This window comes from Orbilia oligospora, assembly GCF_000225545.1.
Source record: "Orbilia oligospora ATCC 24927 unplaced genomic scaffold scaffold00078, whole genome shotgun sequence".
NCBI classification, from domain to species: domain Eukaryota; kingdom Fungi; phylum Ascomycota; class Orbiliomycetes; order Orbiliales; family Orbiliaceae; genus Orbilia; species Orbilia oligospora.
Genome location: NW_011645635.1, coordinates 535,115 through 549,097, shown reverse-complemented (window position 1 = coordinate 549,097; position 13,983 = coordinate 535,115). Strand labels below are relative to the sequence as shown.

At 46.1% G+C, this 13,983-nt stretch overlaps 5 protein-coding genes across 5 annotated transcripts; 4 read left to right on the top strand and 1 right to left on the bottom strand.

Moving 5' to 3' along the window:
- Positions 1-386: 386 nt before the first annotated feature.
- AOL_s00078g171 (uncharacterized protein) lies at positions 387-2,273 on the top strand (the record flags this gene model as incomplete). The annotated part of the gene is made up of 2 exons (XM_011123434.1): positions 387-691; positions 788-2,273. 2 exons carry the CDS (start codon positions 387-389, stop codon positions 2,271-2,273), a joined length of 1,791 nt encoding a protein of 596 aa, XP_011121736.1.
- A 768-nt stretch (positions 2,274-3,041) lies between these two features.
- Positions 3,042-4,867, bottom strand: AOL_s00078g170 (uncharacterized protein; the record flags this gene model as incomplete). Its single annotated transcript, XM_011123433.1, has 3 exons — positions 3,042-3,792; positions 3,847-4,455; positions 4,515-4,867. 3 exons carry the CDS (start codon positions 4,865-4,867, stop codon positions 3,042-3,044), a joined length of 1,713 nt encoding a protein of 570 aa, XP_011121735.1.
- A 775-nt stretch (positions 4,868-5,642) lies between these two features.
- On the top strand, positions 5,643-10,337 carry AOL_s00078g169 (uncharacterized protein; the record flags this gene model as incomplete). The annotated part of the gene is made up of 8 exons (XM_011123432.1): positions 5,643-7,743; positions 7,861-8,045; positions 8,097-8,207; positions 8,272-8,445; positions 8,504-8,818; positions 8,883-9,151; positions 9,211-9,800; positions 9,859-10,337. 8 exons carry the CDS (start codon positions 5,643-5,645, stop codon positions 10,335-10,337), a joined length of 4,224 nt encoding a protein of 1,407 aa, XP_011121734.1.
- Positions 10,338-10,683: 346 nt separating this feature from the next.
- On the top strand, positions 10,684-11,758 carry AOL_s00078g168 (uncharacterized protein; the record flags this gene model as incomplete). The annotated part of the gene is made up of 5 exons (XM_011123431.1): positions 10,684-10,709; positions 10,787-11,086; positions 11,148-11,497; positions 11,568-11,588; positions 11,655-11,758. 5 exons carry the CDS (start codon positions 10,684-10,686, stop codon positions 11,756-11,758), a joined length of 801 nt encoding a protein of 266 aa, XP_011121733.1.
- A 728-nt stretch (positions 11,759-12,486) lies between these two features.
- Positions 12,487-13,836, top strand: AOL_s00078g167 (uncharacterized protein; the record flags this gene model as incomplete). The annotated part of the gene is made up of 5 exons (XM_011123430.1): positions 12,487-12,630; positions 12,828-13,206; positions 13,277-13,659; positions 13,727-13,762; positions 13,828-13,836. 5 exons carry the CDS (start codon positions 12,487-12,489, stop codon positions 13,834-13,836), a joined length of 951 nt encoding a protein of 316 aa, XP_011121732.1.
- Between the last annotated feature and the right edge of the window lie 147 nt (positions 13,837-13,983).

The window sequence follows — 13,983 nt, the reverse complement described above, 5'->3', positions numbered from 1 at the left end:
GTGGGTATTAAATATACCTGCGATATTCTATTGGTCTTGATTAATTGAATTAAATGCAGCACGACGGCAATGTCGAGCGGGGTTTGGCTAGCTTCGGAAGGACGAAGTGGCGATTGGCTGAAATATTCAAGGAGGGCGCTTCCATGGCTTGTCAGGATCCCTTCCCAGTTTCTCGCCGTCTGCGCCACATGGCAGCTGCTATGGAGCCTCAGTTGATTAAACATATATAGCCTTGCATCCGGCTTCGATTCAGTTGTACTAGCTTCTATGAGCGTAGTTCATGACATCCCAATAAACCCCGTATACTCAAACTTATAGACTTATCACTGTCTCAAAATATTTCCCTGTCAATCCTAAACGCAATCCACGTACAAAGTAAATATAACATGGATGTCGACGAAATTACGTCGGAAGGCTATGTCTTCCTCCGCCTACCAGAAGAGACAGCATTCCGAGTCGTTGAAATTCTCCCTGGAGAGAAAGATACACCCATCTACTGCAAACTTCATGTAACGGATTGGGAAAACACTCTCCCATATGAAGCCCTTTCATATGTCTGGGGTGATTCTACCCGAGAAAACCCTGTTTTTGTTGATGGAAAGCGGTTAAATGTGACTCAAAGTCTGTGGACCGCTATCAACCACTTGCGCTATCCGGACCGAGCCCGTTTTCTCTGGGCTGACATTATCTGGTAAGTTTCTTTGTATACGTAATTAAGCTGCGGTATTATAATATCACGATGCATGTACTTGAAATATTTATACTAACTATGTGTAAAAACAACTAGCATCGACCAAGAGCACAACGGGGAGAAAGGAAAACAGATTCAACAGATGAAGAGAATCTATGAGAATGCTCAAGCTGTCGTTTCCTGGCTTGGCCCTGACACCGAAGATCATAAGGCTGGTCCAGCGATCGAAGCCATCCGAGTAGTATCGGACTTCCTCTGCAGAGAGCTCAAAGTGACAGTTGCGGATCTCAAAGCAATGAACAACATGACAGAGTTCGTATTTAAACACCGCGAGACCCTTCCCAATCCGGATGAGTGCGATTTCAGCTCAGAGGAACTATGGAAAGCTTTGGCTTGGTTCTATTCCATTCCCTATTTCACTCGTGTTTGGGTTATCCAAGAGGTTAACGCCAATAGAGAGCGAACAGCGCATTGTGGCTATGAGACTGTCCCATGGGACCTTGTCGAAATTGTGGCGGGGTATATTATCATGGAAACTGACTTCTCTAAGCGATGGGGGTTCTCTAAGACGAACGTCTGGTGGGCAGCTACTACCACCGAACTCAAACGTCCCGAGAATTGGCTTTCGATGCTCTACTTGGCATCCAACTACGGTTGCTTAGATGCTAGGGATGTAATCTATGGGCTGAGAGGTCTGATGAGGTTTTCTAAAGGTGCCGAGCTTTTGACACCGGATTATGGAAAAAATTCTCTTGAAGTTTATCGAGACTCTGTGGAGGCTGCCTTGGTAAACTTCGAGAATACAGATGTCTTACTGTATCTCGCTGGAGTTGAAAGTCCCTCATGGATACCCGCGTGGAACGTTTCCATGCTCTTCAGGAACCCATTTAGGTTTGGAAATAGAGTACCTTGGAAGCCGGCTGGGGACTCGAAAGCTGTCTGGAGCATTGATAAGAAGGACAATATTTTATCTGTGGATGGGTTCATTGCCGACACTATCAAGATCTCACAGCCATACAACGAAATGTACTTTGGAACCACGATGCTGAGCTCTGAAGAAGGCACTGTGAAACTAAAGCAGGTTTGGAAAGAAATCTTGGAGATCATAGAACAGGCAACCGCATCGTCCACTCCATTCACAAAAAACCTACTAAACGCAGCGGGGAATACCTTTTCATTTGGACTGAATGAAAAAAGTCTTCCAGCAGATGAAGGGCTTCTCCTTCATCGGTTCGTGGCATACCTCAAGATAGTACTCGACGGCGAAATATTTGCCAAATATGTCTCTAAAGATCTTGCCAGTGAATCTTCGGAAGCCGATGGGGCTTTGTTTGGGAAACCAGTATGGGACTTTACATATCCAGAGTCGAGTTTCTATGTCACTGAAGGGGGATTGCTGGGGTGCTGCGTTTCTTCGACAAAGGTGGGTGATTCGGTTGCCGTTCCTCTAGGTAGTACCTACCCTCTTGTTCTGCACCCGGAGGAAGATGGAAAGTTCCTAATTCGAGGGTTCACCTATGTGTATGGGGCTATGCATGGGGAACTGAAAGACACGTCGACTCGAGCGATAGAGCTACGCTAAATTTAAACTCATGTATACTTACCTAACGGGGTATATGAAGGTGTCGCGGTCTAGACGGTTGTTGTGAACTTAAGGATTTGGTATTATATTGGTAGGTAGCGTTGGATTACAAGACTCTTAAAATAGCATTTTATATTGATCACTTAGGTTAATGAAATCATTCTGTGAATTTTTCGTTCTTCAAACATTATCTTAGGCTTGCATTCTAGTGCGTCAAGATACCTATCAGCTCACTCGCTAAATGTAAATGTAACTGATACTAAAAAGTAATTCGGGCCAGCCGACCTGATAGGTAATTGTTGCAAAATGTGTGTTGAGGATAGTTAGTTCTTCGCCCCGGCGACTCGACAAAATCCGCATTGCGTCTAGCCAACTCTGCAGCGGTTAGTGTAGACGCATAAATATACGGTGATCTATGCTATTATCGTCACCAGAATTTTTAATGTATGCAGTTCTCAGTCACGGCCGGAAACGTGAAATTTCATTGGGCTTGTTCCATGCAATGGTAAAGATAAATAAAAGTCCATTCCCACACACCTGCAAACACCAGAACCAGGATCCACGATAGCAACTACCAAAAACCAATACAGTATTCCGCTATAACCAACAAAAACAAGTCCCATATTTGAAGTTAATTTTTATGCCGCACAATCAATATGCATACCCAAAAGCAAGCCCACCTCGCCCTTTCAGCTATTGTTGAAATCAATAATACGAAATTTAGAACGATGCAATAGAAACCGGAAAAGGAGGGACGAGAGCTGCTGATCAATGAGAATTGATCGTGTAGTTATTGCCATGCCTAGAACTCCCACGAACATCTTCCCATGCGCCGGCGAACCTGTTCCCAGTTGCCCCCAACAAGCTCTCTTCTTCCTCCTCATCTTCATCCGCTAGCTGATCTTCGAAGTTCATCTTAGGGGTTCTTACTAACGCTGTCAAAGCCGTGATGATGAATAACCCAATGAATGCAAATTGCGCCCAGAATGTGAAAATACCAAAGAACGGATAATTCAAAGTGATCCTGTTGATAAAAGTTGAGACCACGGTGGGGGTGCAGACTTCTGCTGCGGGCCCAGTGGCGCCGGCAGAGCACGGAATGAGATGATCAGGGTGATTTGTGCAGTCACGGACGACACCTGGCTCGTTCATAGGCCATGTACAGTACTTTTGGCCACCAAAGTGTGAGTACTGTGGCGCCACAAACATTGTCAGGCCATAGTTGATTGCGAGGACGGAGAGTGTGAGTAGTGTTGTGCCCATAAGCAGGGCCTGTGGTTTTGTGTGACCACTGCGAATCTTGAAGATGACAATCCAAAGGAAACGAATGCCGATAAAAGCGAGCCCGACGACGGTCGAGGTGAAGAAGAAAAGCACAAGCAGAAGGGCGATGACGTAATCGACAGGGAATACTTTGGAGGCTTTGACAAAGACCCAATTAATTGGGTTGAAGATGTTGACATCGGTGAGGATGTAACCACATCTTGCACCGCATTTGGAGAACTTAATTTTGTCGATACTATTTTGACTGTTAGCTTATGTACCCTATAAATGAAAACGCTGGAGAAAATACCCTGTGATCAACATCGATGCAATGAGCAAAGCCGAAACTCCGAGGAGAAGAAGCCCGAGAAGTAATTTGAATGGCCTGAGTGCTGCCCGAACCTTGAGCCACCACTTATTCTTTCCTTCGTCTGCTAGCCTTTGTTTTCGAGTTAAGGTTCTCTCTTCTCGCTGCAAAGCCTCAAGCTCCCTTCTGTCTTTAGTGTTTAGGCCATTCCCTCCCACATTCTTGGCTTCGATGATTCGTTGTCTCTCCCGGTTATATTCGAGAGCACTACGGGCTTCCTCCGCTGAAGTGATAGAAATGGCTGGAATTGATTTTATGAGGGAAACCGGGAAAAGGGCAAGACCCGGTGCTGTGTAGACAACGTATAGTACCGTACCGAGGCACAACAGCACCCCGACTATGAAAGTTAAGGCCCGTTCACCCCGGTTTTCCAAAAGTAGTTTGCGGAAGAAGTCGAGATCATAATGTTCTTTGCCGTTTCTTTGAGCAGCGACAGGAATGAAGAATCCAACAAGGAATAGGACGAGCAGGAGAAGTATAAAAGCCGTGGTGTATTTGAAGGCGCCTCGAATCCGTGACCCTGCTGTAGAGTCGATATCCCACTCTTCGTACCTACACAAAACATATTAGCACGAGTTGGCTGTTTGAGTTTCCTAGTCGTGAAATCTTACCAAAAATATGCAAATGGTATAACCAGAAGACACATCAAAGCATCCAACGAATACAGCAAGTAATAAACCACTTTAAGACTCAATAGTATATTGTCTACTGTGTCCGGATTCGCCCATTTCTTCTTGGTGCCAGTAGTACTATCGGTAGTTGACGAAACAAGTGCGATATCAAGCGGTAGAAGACAGACAGTCGCGAGTAATGACGTTAGGGCAAGAACGGTGACTACGGATACGAACAGGCTACGGTCCCTAGGAGCACTGTATATTGCGACGAAAGTAATAGCGACAATGATCAAGATGACGAGAGCGATGAGGCCAGTAATCCAAATTAGCGATGTTTGTAACAACGCCATGGCAAACGGCTAGAGCTAGGCAGCTCGTATTATTCGATGGGGAATCTATCGGGTATATCGTCGCCAGGAGGATAAATCTCTAGTCGGAGAAGGTTTTTGGTTGTTTGAAAGTCGGGGGTGGTTGGGAGTTTCAAATCAGGTTCGGTTCATGGCTGGACGGATGCTTTAAACGAACCGGACGCGCAGACGTCACAACCTGCCGAACGATGACGATGGACCCATGCCATCGTACAACCCCGCTGCGCCAAACCACGCCAAAGATACAAGCTTGTCAGGCCAGCCGTAGTACGAGTCAACCAGTTGTATAAATACCTTATCCAATGTTCACCCTGCCAGGGAAAGGAACTTTAAGGAAGCCGTGGGTCCTGGAACAACAGGGAAGTTGTGGGGCTAACTGCCGCCGAAATCTCGGCCGTCTTTTGATAAAATGAGAAGAAATACATGGCCGGCTGTGATATCTACGAAATCAGTGTGTAGAAACCAGAAAATACCTGGGTAGAGATTTAAATGGCCAGTAGACCAGAGGACGGGCAAATGCATGTTTGCAATCAATTGGTTGGCGCTGTTGAGCTGCTCGTATTTGAAATTCGCTTGGCGGCTTCAACCTGAACTGGATCTAGAACTAGAATTCGAACCACACTTGACCCAACAAACCACACGCGCCAAACCCGGGATATTGGTGTTCGACGGCATGAACGAGCATATGATACCGCCTTTATATCCAATAAGCTAATTAGGGTCCCGAACACCGGATAGCTTTCGCATAAGAGACGAAATGGGTAGCATGCAGGTCTACACCGAAATAACAGACCCAACCGCGGTCAACAACGCTCTCGCATTAAACTTCATTTCATCCACAGAGAGAAATCTAGTTGTCGCTAAAACATCGCTCCTTCAAATTTTCCGGCTGGTTGAATATGAAGATGCAGAGGGCGAGTTTGCGCTCGACGAAGCAAAGGATGAGGGTGGTAGCGATCGACGCGTATTCGAGGGTCGCGATCATGAAGACTCATTCACAGTTGAAAGTGGAATGCACCTCCAGCGAGAGACAATTGAAAAAACCACGAAGCTAGATTTGGTGGCGCAGTACCATTTATACGGAAGTGTCACCTCTATGGTGAAAATTAGGATCCCGACAAGTAAAAGCGGTGGAGATTGTCTATTGGTTTCTTTCGATTCTGCAAAGATTTCTCTGCTGGAATGGGATCCAGCTGCTCACTCGATATCAACTATCAGTTTGCATTACTACGAAGGGGATGAATTCAGGTCCCCTTTGACGCCGGAATTTCCGATCAATTATTTGATCTCTGATCCTAAAAGCAGATGTGCCGCATTTAAGTTCAATCACGACCTAGTCGCTATACTCCCATTCAGGCAGACTGAAGACGAAGATCTTGAAATTCCCGACAACGACTCCTTCACTTACGATCTGGAAGATGATGATGACGCCGAGAAACCAAAGAAGGACGTCGAAATGAAAGACAATACAGGCGAAGGAAAGCCATCCGACACCCCATACCACCCATCGTTCGTTCTATCAGCATCGCAGCTAGACGAATCTGTGGAGCGTATCATAGACATCGTGTTCCTACACGAATACCGAGAACCAACCTTTGGAATTGTTTACCAGCCACAACAAGGTTCTGTGGGAATGCTTGAAAGGAGGAAAGACCCGACTCATTTCATTGTAGTCACGCTAGACCTGGATCAACGGGCTTCGACATCTATCATGTCCGCGAAGAACCTACCATTCGATATTTGGAAGGCAGTAGCGCTGCCTCCTCCCATCGGTGGAACGCTTCTTCTGGGAGAGCACGAGATCGTCCACGTTGATCAAGCTGGAAAGATGTCTGCGGTTGCCGTTAATAGCTACGCTCAACAATACTCTGCCTTCAATATGACCGACCAATCCGACCTTGAGTTGAATCTTGAGTCTTGTTCAGCAATTTCTCTTCCTAATGAGAACGGCGACGTTCTCATAGTCACTATCGCGGGTGACTTTGCGATATTGTCGTTTAAAGCTGAAGGGCGAAGCATCAGTAGCCTATCCGTTCGAAGGATACAGAGCAAGGACGGATATCCGTTCACGTCCGCGCCCTGTGAGACACTAGTGGAAGTTGGTAATCGGCGATTTTTCCTTGGCTCGCTCGACTCTGATGCGATGCTCTGGGGTTACAAGCGGAAAGGCGAGAAAACCTCACTGTCCCAGAAATCCGAGGTCAAGTTAGAGCGGGATGACGCCGAGGACAACGTCGAAGACGACGATGACGAAGATGATCTCTATGGAGAATCTACCGTCACCCCAATCACACCCCGGAAGGCATCTTCCGGAAATATAGGTCGCGGGTCCTCCGGTGAATATGTGTTCCGCAGGCACGATAGGCTACAAAATGTCGGTCCATGCCGTCAAATGGCTTTTGGGCGGCCAGCCATGCTACCCGAGAAGCTCAAACTCCACCAAGGTGTCCTCCCGGAACTCGAGTTAATGGCAACAACAGGGAGAGGTGTCGAGGGCGCCGTCACAGTATTTAACACGTCAATATGCCCAAGGGTTTCTGCTACATTTGATTTCAAGGACTGCCAGCGACTCTGGGCCGTCCATTCTAAACAGGTTAAAAAGGGACAATCCATGATCCCTTCTTCGGTCAGCAAAGGGTATGAGGAACAGATTGGTGCAACGGAGGACTACAGTACATACCTCTTCGCCTCGAATACTTCTGAAACACTTGTTTACAAGGTGGGGACGAAGTTCGAACCCCTAGAGGGCACCGACATCGAGACAACAGAAGTATGCCCAACATTAGAGTTCGGCACATTCCAGGATGGATTACGAATTGCACAAGTCTGCGAGACCAACGTGAAGGTCTATGATAGTGGTCTGTACCCTAGACTAGCCAATCAATTCCATTTTTCAATACCTTCTTTTTTTTCCGCCCATATAGATTCATGTAAAACGTGGTTCTGGGATTCTGATTTGGTTTCGGTGTGAATAGAATTGCAACTCATCCAGATCATATCGACGAATGACGAGGACCCCGACGGAGGCCCGCATATTGTGTCTGCCAGCTTTGCGGATCCTTACATGCTTTTAATATGCGGTGATTCATCCATATTAGCATGTCAGTGTCACGAGCGGACTCTTGAATTGGATAGAATCGAATTACCAGCCACTATAAAGGTAGCACCACCTATTACTTCAGCAAACACGCTCGGTACTGACTCACGGTAGGACACGAAGTATACGAATGGTTGTCTATACACATCGTCAAGTGAAGTCTTCGGACTGGGTACAAAGTCGCAGGTTCTCTGCTTCCTCCTTACTGAGGAAGGAACATTGCAGGTGAGTTGATGTCGCTAGGATCCTATATTTTTCAACAATCGTAATTTTGATATGTCAATATTAGGTTTTCACGCTACCCAATTTTGAGTTAAAAGCTACGTTGGAACATTTCGATATGAGTCTACAGCTTGTTAGTCCAGATGAAACTGCACTAAGGTTTCATACTGCAAGGGACGAGATTGAAGAAATCATTGTAGCGGATCTCGGAGATAATATCAGCAAAGCACCCTATCTAATTGTGAGTCTATTTTCTTCATGACCAAGGATGTAACTTACCCTACTGACATTGCCTATAGGTCAAAACTAAGCGAGATGACATTATAATCTATGAACCTTTCATAAGTAATGGAATTTGCTTCAAAAAGATTTACAATACGGTGCTCCCAACCGTTAGCTTGTCAGAGCAAAAGTCGCCAAGTGGCCCACTGGTAAAAATCGACGATTTAGGAGGCTATAGTGTTGCTTTCATGGCGGGTGATACCCCAACGTTTATTACCAAATCTTCGAAAACTTTGCCCAAGTTATATAAGCTGCAAGGAGGGATGGTGAGAAGCTTAAGTCCTTTCAACACGAAGGAGACTGAAAGAGGGTTTTTGTACATTGATTCCAAGGTAAATACGCTCTTGTCTATCTATGAATATGATTGTCAACGAGTAGAAACTAATGAGAAAAAAGGGTACCGCTCGCGTTTGTCATTTCCCCGAAGTTTCAATGGAGCACACTTGGTTATCCCAAAGGATTCCTCTTGAAAGAACTCCGACATCATTGACCTACTACGACCCTAAGAACGTCTATGTGGTTTCAGTGCTGAGTACTTCGAAACCTGAAGTCGATGATGAAGATTTCCAGATGGAAGAGGGCCTTGTCGATGAAACCTTACTGCCGGAGCTTGAGACAGGACATTTGGTGATGATTTCGCCGGTCACCTGGACGACAACAGATAGGTAAGATAATAAGCGTTCTCGGTGCTTAGTCAAGATATCTAATAATACAATTCACTTAGATATGAATTTCCAGTTCATGAAGTACCGTTCGTCGTTAAAGCCGTTGAACTTGAAATATCAGAAGTCACCAAAGAACGAAAGGTTCTGATCGCTGTTGGAACAGGCCTGCTTCGGGGTGAAAATTCACCGGCTCGTGGCGCAGTCTACGTGTTCGACGTGATTGACGTCGTTCCAGAGATTGGGAAGCCAGAAACAGGGAAGAAGTTCAAACTGATCTCGAGAGAAGAGGTTAAAGGCGTTGTTAGCACTCTAGCTGGTATGGACGGCTACCTCCTCATTACACATGGTCAGAAGTGTATGATCAGAGGGTTGAAAGAGGATGGGTCGCTGTTACCTGTTGCTTTTATGGATATGAATACACATACAACTGTGGCAAAAACCTTGGAGAAGATGGTGATGTTCGGCGATGTGTTGAAGGGGGTGTCTTTTGTCGGGTTTTCAGAAGAACCGTACAAGATGATTCTGTTCGGAAAGGATCCCAGGCAGCTATCAATAACGGCGGGTGATTTCCTACCAGCGGGGACTGCATGTTACTTCGTTGTAGCGGATGCACAGTCGAACATTCATGTTCTACAATATGACCCAGAGAGTATGCGATACCCTCAACCCTCATTCCCTGAAACTTAGTTTACTAACGATCTTGCTAGACCCCAAATCCATCCATGGAAACAGGTTACTTCCTAAAGGCGAAATCTATTGCGGTCATGAGGTCAAGTCGATATGTATCTTACCAAAGAAAAAGAGTCTCTTCACTGAGCCAGACGAAGACGATATGGATGAAGACGAGGATGAAGAATTCCTCTGCATGTTCAGTACAATGACGGGAGTATTTGGGACTGTCTCATCAATCACAGAATCCATGTACCGCCGGCTGAATGTCATTCAAGGGCAAATTACGAACACGGGCGAACATATAGCGGGCTTGAATCCTAGGGCATATCGGGCGGCTAAATTCAGGAACACCAGTTCAGAGCCTATGAGGGCGATCTTGGACGGTAAACTTTTGGTCAGATGGTTAATGTTAGGAGCTGGTAGAAGGAAAGAGTTAGCTGGCAGGGCGGGAACTTCGGAGGAAATGTTGAGGGAGGATTTATGGTTTTTGCAGGATGCTACGGCTTTCTTCTAAGGCGCGCAATCATAGATTTTGAAATATACAACTGTATAATAGGAGAGGAATATTGCAATATGACCAACATGATACCGACTCCCTCCTAGTCCCCCGTTATAGAAAAGGGGACAGCCCCCAATATAATATCATCTGTGTCATGTGTCTTGCCTTCCAGACCAACTCTCGATCCAGAAATCCAACAGCAAAATGTGTTGCAAAGCGGCCAGCTTGGAGGGGCAGTCTTGGCGATAAGCTGTTGGACAGAAGCTCAAGCTACGTTGTGCAACTTCACCCGCCGCTCCACGTCTTCCCCCTCCTCTATCGGCGTTATCTTCTTAAGATCTAAAGAATCATCAAAGCCACAATGACCGACCCCTTCGATTCAGCCTTGTAAGATATCTCGACAGCCCGAGCGCCGTAGCCTATAACTATAGCTTATACTAATCTCCTACCCCGCCACGTACCAGGGACCTCCTCCGCCGTCTTAACCCCAAACACATCACCAAAAACCTAAACGCCTTGATCGGCTTGGTTCCGGACCTCACCGAAGACCTTCTATCATCTGTCGATCAACCATTGCAGATTTCGAAATGCAAGAAGAGTGGAAGAGAATACCTTCTTTGCGACTACAATCGCGACGGTGACAGCTATCGATCGCCATGGAGTAATGAATTCGACCCACCACTAAGTGACGGAACCGTGCCGAGCGAGAAGGTCCGGAAGATGGAAATTGCAGCGAATCAAGCTTTTGATGTCTATAGAGAATTGTAAGAGTCCGTCTGGGTTCACAAGCTTTATTTGAAGCTAGTTAAGCTGATGACGTGTTAGGTACTATGAGGGCGGTGTTTCTAGTGTCTACTTCTGGAATCTAGACGACGGTTTCGCTGGTGTAGTGCTCCTGAAGAAGTCTTCTGCTGCGACTTCGAAGAATACGGGAACTTGGGATTCTATACACGTCTTTGAAGCTCTTGACAGGCCCAGGCAAGCACATTATAAGCTCACCAGCACAGTTATCCTCAATATGGAGAACACCTCAGACGTTATTGGAACTATGGACCTCAGTGGTAATATGACACGTCAGATCGAAGCGGATCTTCCAGTGGAGGACGATAATTCTCATATCGTGAATATTGGTCGGCTCGTGGAGGACATGGAGTTAAAGATGAGGAATTTGCTGCGTGAGTTCTTTTGGAATTGAATTTTACTCTGAGATAGCACCGACTGACCGATGTTTCTTTGTTTCTGCAGAGGAGGTTTACTTTGGCAAAGGTGAATATCACTAATAACCCTACCAAGTGATGAATGAATGCTAATACAGTTTTGATGGTTTGATAGCCAAGGATGTCGTCAATGATCTAAGAAGTGTCAGCAACCTCACGGAAGTTAACAGGGAGAGAGCTGCGCATTCGGACGTCATGTCTGCTATGCTCAGACGGTAGAGTATTTTGGGCTTCGACTTTTGCTTGATTGTTTGCTGTAGCTTAGGCGTACCTAGCAAGGGCACTTCATGTTGTTTGCGACTGATATATACTGCTTAAACCACTATTAAACACGTACGATGCTTGCCAGTTAGAACAATATAGCCGGCGGAAACTTGCAAGCGATTTCCCCATATTGTTTGTCCATAAATTAGTAGCCTGTCCCCCATGTGCATCGTGCGCCTGCAGTTGAAGCGGAATCCTGGAGTTGGTGCCGTGCAGGTAATATAGTCTGGCGAAGGTGTTCGTGTTGGAACTGATTTAACCGAACACGCGACCAGTCGCAATTAATCTTTCTTCTGAGTGAGTTTTCGGCCTCGAAATTTCACAATCCCAGAACCCCCATCTCATCACGTTTTTCCTCCTCCACGACCCAGAAAGCCTTTTCCCCCAAGCCTTCAACCTCGATAATTCATCTCATCATAATTGCGATACTCTTAAAGACCCTTTAAACCTACCCCACTAAATCCGACCTTCCTGCCGAACACTCGCACGAGACCCTGATCCAGTCATCGATCCTGCCGACATTTCTGGCGCGCCCGACGTCATACAGCAACCATCAGAAGAGTCTGCCGATATTGATCCCTTATCCGTAGCTCGTCCTGCTCCGACCTTGAAGCTCCAGCTATTATTTCATTTCCATTACCTCCACCATACTAGTTGTTGCTACCGCAGTGCAAACAGAAAAGATGCCGGGGATGGAAACAAAGGACATCAAGATCCACGGCGCAAGCCTGGATAAGGCTGTCCGTGAGAAACTCCCGGCTACCCACATCACCGAGATCTTGGGAAGACTGAAGAGCGATGTTGTCGCGACAGAGCAAATTCTGAGGGTAGGTAAAAATTCCTGACGGTTAGAAACTATAGCCCTAGTTTAGGGTGGTATGAGGGTACCTGCATAAAATTTCCTGCAGGAGAGCGCCCAGCGTATGCATGGAAGGTCTCGGATGACGATTAGATATTGGAAAAGAATGGGAAGTTTTTCGTTGGAAGTGCTTGTGCTGATAAGATGGGATGATTGGTTTTGTAGGAGACTAAGATCGGAATGATTGTTAACAAGCTTCGTGGACATGCCGATAAGACTGTCTCTGAGCTTGCAAAGGATATTGTCAACAAGTGGAAGAAGGACGTTAGCATGAAGCCTAAATCCGGCTCTTCGAGCGATGCCAAAGGTGGTGTGGCCATGAAGAAAGAAGCGAGCACAAATGGTGGAACCTCAGGAAAAGATACGCCGAACAAGTCGACACCGACACCCTCGGTACCCAGGAAAACTGGAGGTTCATCGGTGGACCCGATGAAGAGAAGCCATAAAACCGATGGCGTGGAATGCAACATTTTTGGGGGCGATGAGGTTCGTACGAAGTCTCTAGCTATGATCTATGACGGTCTAGTTATCGGAGCCCTAGCGAGTATGTTCACCGTAGCTCTTTCTCAATACACACTCCTGTCTACTAAATTAACGAACTTCGTTCATTAAAGCACCCGATGATGTTTTCAAACTCGCCAAGGATACCGAACACAATCTCTACCGTAACCACGGAAGTAAGACCGACACAGCATACCGAAACAAACTCCGATCTCTCTTTTTCAACCTGAAAGACCCTAAAAATCCTAGCTTGAGAAATAACGTCATTTCGGGGAGAATCGAGCCCATGAGACTCGCCTTAATGTCATCGGAGGAGATGGCATCTGCTGAACGAAAGCGGGAAGACGAAAAGATTGAGCAGGAAAATATGAAAGAGGCCATGGTTGCCAAAGCCCCCACAAGTGTCACAGATCAGTTACGCTGTGGCAAATGCGGCAAGAGGAACGTTTCTTACAGTCAGGCACAGACCCGCTCTGCCGACGAACCGATGACAACAGTAAGCACTCCCTCAATCCTACGAAAAGTCATGGGTTGTTCATATGCTAATATTTCGCCACCATCAGTTCTGTGAATGTCTACAGTGTGGTAATCGTTGGAAGGTTAGTCTAAGTTTCATATCTGAATCTCACAAAACGAACATTTATCTAACACCCAGTCTCCATAGTTTTCGTAAACACTTGCATGTTACTAGGTTTGGTTTCGCTCTTGGGCCTATTGTATTCTGTCGAGCAGCATATTTATCGTTATTCCCTAGACACTGGACCTTCAAAATTGAACCCAGCGAATTTTGGGTAGATCACCCATCTATTATATCTACCTT